General features: G+C 41.5%; 1 protein-coding gene across 3 annotated transcripts in view; it reads left to right on the plus strand.

The window, feature by feature from the left end:
• Positions 1-4,258, plus strand: part of LOC108297977 (cancer/testis antigen family 45 member A10-like) — a 9,250-nt gene extending 4,992 nt beyond the window's left edge. The window contains exons 3-5 of one of the 3 annotated variants that reach the window (XM_037735636.1): positions 1,694-1,942; positions 2,330-2,423; positions 3,632-4,258. In XM_037735636.1, the coding sequence (XP_037591564.1) occupies positions 1,694-1,942; positions 2,330-2,423; positions 3,632-3,731 (443 nt within the window). In that variant the 3' untranslated portion in view covers positions 3,732-4,258. The remainder of the gene's footprint in view (positions 1-1,693; positions 1,943-2,329; positions 2,424-3,631) is intronic. The other 2 variants (XM_037735635.1, XM_037735633.1) reach the window with 2 other exon arrangements.
• The last annotated feature ends 491 nt before the right edge of the window (positions 4,259-4,749 follow it).

Genomic DNA, 4,749 nt, shown 5'->3' on the forward strand with positions numbered 1-4,749 from the left:
TTTTTTTGAGACAGTTTCACTCTTGTCAGCAAGGCTGGAGTGCAGTAGTGCAATCTTGGCTCACTGCAAACTCTGTCTCCCAGTTCAAGTGATTCTCCTGCCTCAGCCTCCTGGGTAGCTGAGATTACAGGCGCCTGCCAGCATAATCAGAAAAATTTTGTATTATTAGTAGATATGGGGTCTCACCATGTTGGCCAAACTTGTCTTGAACTCCTCTCCTCAGGTGATCCACCGATCTCGGCCTCCCAAAGTGCTGGGATTACAGGCATGAGCCACAACTTCCAGCCCCTATCATTCTTTTTTTCTACCTTTCTTTTTCTTCTCTTCTCTAAATACTGTAAACATTTTCTGAATCCCAACATTTCTCTCTCCTTCTATTCCACTCTGCCATGATGAGTCACTGAGCTACTGTGATGTCTCCATGTCTCCCATTATTGCCCCCATCTAACACACACCCTCCAATCCTGCAGCCAGGTCATCGTGTTGGCATGTAAATGACATCACGCCACGTCACTCCTGAAAATCCATCCTCAACTCTACTAAGCACTCAGAACAGACCGTAAACCAGCTTTGGTCTGCGAGGCTCTACATGGCCTGGCCTTCTTCACCCTCTACTAACACAGGTCTCATCCATCTCCTGGCTCTCTCTGCTTATCTCCTTCACCCCATAGTGCCCGGTCCATCCTCACTACAGCCCATACCCTTAGACTCATCGCAGCCTGTAAATCCCCCTCTGCCTCTGCACAGGTAGCCTCTTGTCTTTCTCCAATCCCTGCCCAAGGGCACCTCCTCAGAAGGCCCTGCCCAACCGGCGGCAGCTCCTGGGGCTCCCTCTGCTGCTGTCTCCCACAGGCCTGTGGATTGCTTCCCCAACACCAGTCCAACGCTGCTTTCTTTCATTTTCTCATTATGTATGTCCTGTCTGACTGCCCCTTGAGTGTGTGAGCTCCACAAGGGCAGACCATGTTGCTCTCTGGGCTGTTTACTGCTGATCCCTAGCTCCTGGCATGCTGCCTGCCACAGACAATGAAGAAATGAAAGAGATGACAGACCTGGAATGAAAGGAAAGTCACTTTTCTGAGGCAGAAAAGAAGAAAGAGGAAGATCATATGCTAAAAGGGATTTTAGGTGATGAGTGGGTATAGAACTTTCAGCATTAATGGCTGCCTATATTTTCTCAGAATATATTTGATATAGAGAGGAGGCAGGTTGAGGTGTATCCGAGTTTTCCGGCTTCCAGCTGAGTAAAGCATGGTGGGTTGTATGTGAACTTGAAAAATCATGATATCAAGTGAGACTTGCTGCTTTCAACTTATAAAGCATAACAAGCTGACACTAACAGTTGACTACCAGGGACCTGTGAATATTTGTTAGAGTTATACTGTCTTACTTGGTTTCCATATGTATTTATAGAGCCAGAAACTAAGAGATGGTTTTATCATTTTATGTGTCCTGGCCTCAATTTGTCAGGTCTGGGATTTCCCCCTGGTATATCCTCCCATTTATGAAATAAATAATTCCCTAGAAACTGAGGAGCACATAGATGTACCCAGAGATGTGATGAAAGACACATATCCCACAGCTCAACTTCTCAGTTTGGTTTCCAGATCTGTCATTCATGATGTCTATGTGGAGGGTAAAGAATGTGGTGAAACTCCAACTGATGGCTTTTTGTCAAAATTTGTTTCACTAGAGCTTAAGGCAGGAGATAGTATTCCACCCAGCCAATTGGATTCTCGGACTGATGACTTCACTGGCTTCAGCAAAGATGGGCTGATGCAGAAACCTGGTAGAAATGCACCTGTAGGAGTCATCGTTACCAGCAATTTCTCTGCAGATGACCTAAAATGCAGAGAAATACTCCCTTTTCTAAAAAGCCAAGAAGAAATTAATGCTGATATAAAATATCAGTTAGTGAAGGAAATTCAATGCTTTGGACAAAGTAAGTAGTATAAGATTGTCTACTTAAAAAACTAGAGGAAGTCTCCCTTTCTATAATTCAGAAGATATCTATGTTATCTGTTGAGGCTAATTCCTTGCCAGAGTTGAGTTTACCCATAATTTATGATAATTCGTCTTTTCTTTGACTAAAAAATAGTACACCTTTTTTTTTTCTTTTCTCACTGGGTTATGGTTTACAAGACTTTCATTCGTAGGTAGGTGCAGGTGTCTTTTTTTATTTTTTAGGTTTTGTATGTGCAGATATCTTGATTTAAGGATTTAAAACATTTTAGCCCATGAAGCATGATTAATGAGGTATAGGTTAAGCAAGATTCATTTCTATTCTTCTTTGTGTTTGATAATATTGAAGTTTTTTTAACATCTTCAGATTATGAAAAAATCTTCAAATTGCTTGAAGGAGTGCAAGGACCTATAGAAGTCAAGAAACAATTTTTTGAATCCATCATCAAGGAAGCAGCAAGGTGGGTAGAGATAGGAACTGTCCAATTTCTTTAAGCACTTGGGCCCAACACAGTACTGGTGGTAAGCGTGGGGGAACGGCCCCTGCCTTGAGTTTCTCACTGTGGCCCTCACTCATAGTTATGACTGTCTCCACAGTTACTTAGGTTAATGTCGTCTGAATCTAACTCATTCTTTTAAGCCTATGGAGAATTCCATTCTCACCATAGTCTGAGGTAGACATTGTCCCTCAATTGACACTCTTTGTCTTTGCTAGATTACCTCTTTTTAAGAAATTTGTGTAGGTACATAGCAGATGCACATATTTCTGGGGTATATGAGACATTGTGATACAGACAACAATGTGTAATAAACATCAAAGTAAATGGGGTATCTATCACCTCAAGCATTTATCTTTTGTGTTACAGATAATCCAATTATACTCTTGTTATTTTTTAATGTATAATTAAATTATTACTGACTATAGTCACCCTGTCATGCTATCAAATACTACATCTTACTCATTCCATTTTTGTACGTATTAATCATCTGCACTTCCCCCCACCCCCACTAACCTTCCCAGCCTCTGGTAACTGTCATTCTACTCTCTATCTCCATTAGTTCAGTTGTTTAAAATTTTTGCTCCCACCAATAAGTGAGAACATGCGTTTTGTCTTTTTGTGCCTGGCTTATTCCACTTAACATAATGACCTTCAGTTCCATCCATTTTGCTGCGCAAGACTGAATCTCATTCTTTTTTATGGCTGAACAGTACTCTACTGTGTATATGTACCACATTTTCCTTATCCAGTCATCTGTTGGTGAACACTTGGGTTGCTTCCAAATCTTGGCTACTGTGGACGGTGCTGCAACAAACACGGGAGTGCAGTTATCTCTTCGGTATACTGTCTTCCTTTCTCTTGGGAGTATACCCAGCAGTGGAATTACTGGATCATATGATAGCTCCATTTTTAGGATTTTGAGGAACCTCCAAACTGTTCTTCATAGTTGTTGTAGTGATTTATATTCCCACCCAAGAGTGTATGAAGGTTCCCTTTTCTCCACATCCTCGCCAGCATTTGTTATTGCCTGGCTAGACTACCTCTTACCATGCAAATGCATTTCTGTCTCTATGCTGACTGTTACTTCATCCTTCTATCTCCCACAGTGCTTCCTACAGCATAGGTTCTTTGGCTGTCTTTTGGTTAATGACATGTCTCTTTCTTTTCAGTTGTGTGAGACGAGATTTAATTCAGCACCTTGAGAAGAAACTGGAAGAAATGATTTCTGGCTACTTTTCAAAGGAGGGTCATCACACCCCAAATGCATGATCTCATTAATGACTGAGGAGGAATAAGGATCAGACTGCTGTTTTCTATGATGGAGCAGGATATTGCTGAAGCCTTCTAGCCTGTGTTGGTGAATAAAATGGCCTTCCAGAAGCTAAAATATTTCTGTTAGTAAAAGTTGGTCTTTTTCCCTAAGCATTTCATTTGAAAGGATAACTTGTTTGTTGATTGATTTGTTTTCCCTCCTGTGCTGGCAGATATTGTTAACCCATTAGGTAAATACTGTTACCGTCGTGGTTTCTGCAGCGGCCCACATTGTTGTAGCTGGTATTTATAACTGCCTTCTTTCACTACTCATTTCTCATTCCCTTTGCCCTGGGGAAAGCATGTCAGCTGGTCATGGTGTCTGGCCTGGCAGGATGACTCAAACCTTCATTACTGAAGAGTCTGAACCATTAGATGTCCTGCCTAGATGGGGTTGCTATAATTTTTCATTAACTCTAATCATAAAACATAGTAGTACTAAGAAGCTCTCTAGACATATCAGACATGCTGTTCCTTAGCCCCTGGTGTAGTAGGAACCCAATATCCATTTTTCTTTCCATCACCTGAGCCAGTAGCAGGCCCCCTATTTTGTCTCTTGGTTGAGAGGAATGAAGAGTTCAAAGTGGTCAGCTTGCAGACACAACTTTCATTTGCTGTAATTTCCATTAATTCTAATCGCAAAACACGGGAGGACTAAGAAGCTCTCTAGACATATAAGATATACTCTTTCTCTGGTGTAGTAGGAACCCCATCTCCCTTTCTCTGGTGTAGTAGGAACCCCATCTCCCTTTGATTGTCATTTTCCATCACCCCAGACACTAGCGGACCCCCTTCTTTGTCTCTTGTTTGAGAATAAACTTTCCAAAGTGGTCAGCTTGCAGACACAACTTTCATTTCAATGGAATGATTTTTGGATCTGCTGTTGAAAAAAAAATATCTCAATTTGTAACTAAGATCTCTAGTCCAGCAGAGCCAAATGTTTGCAAGAAGCAAAATTTTACTACTAGATACCCAG

This window comes from Cebus imitator, unplaced genomic scaffold (assembly GCF_001604975.1).
Source record: "Cebus imitator isolate Cc_AM_T3 unplaced genomic scaffold, Cebus_imitator-1.0 Scaffold864, whole genome shotgun sequence".
In the NCBI taxonomy this organism is placed as follows: domain Eukaryota; kingdom Metazoa; phylum Chordata; class Mammalia; order Primates; family Cebidae; genus Cebus; species Cebus imitator.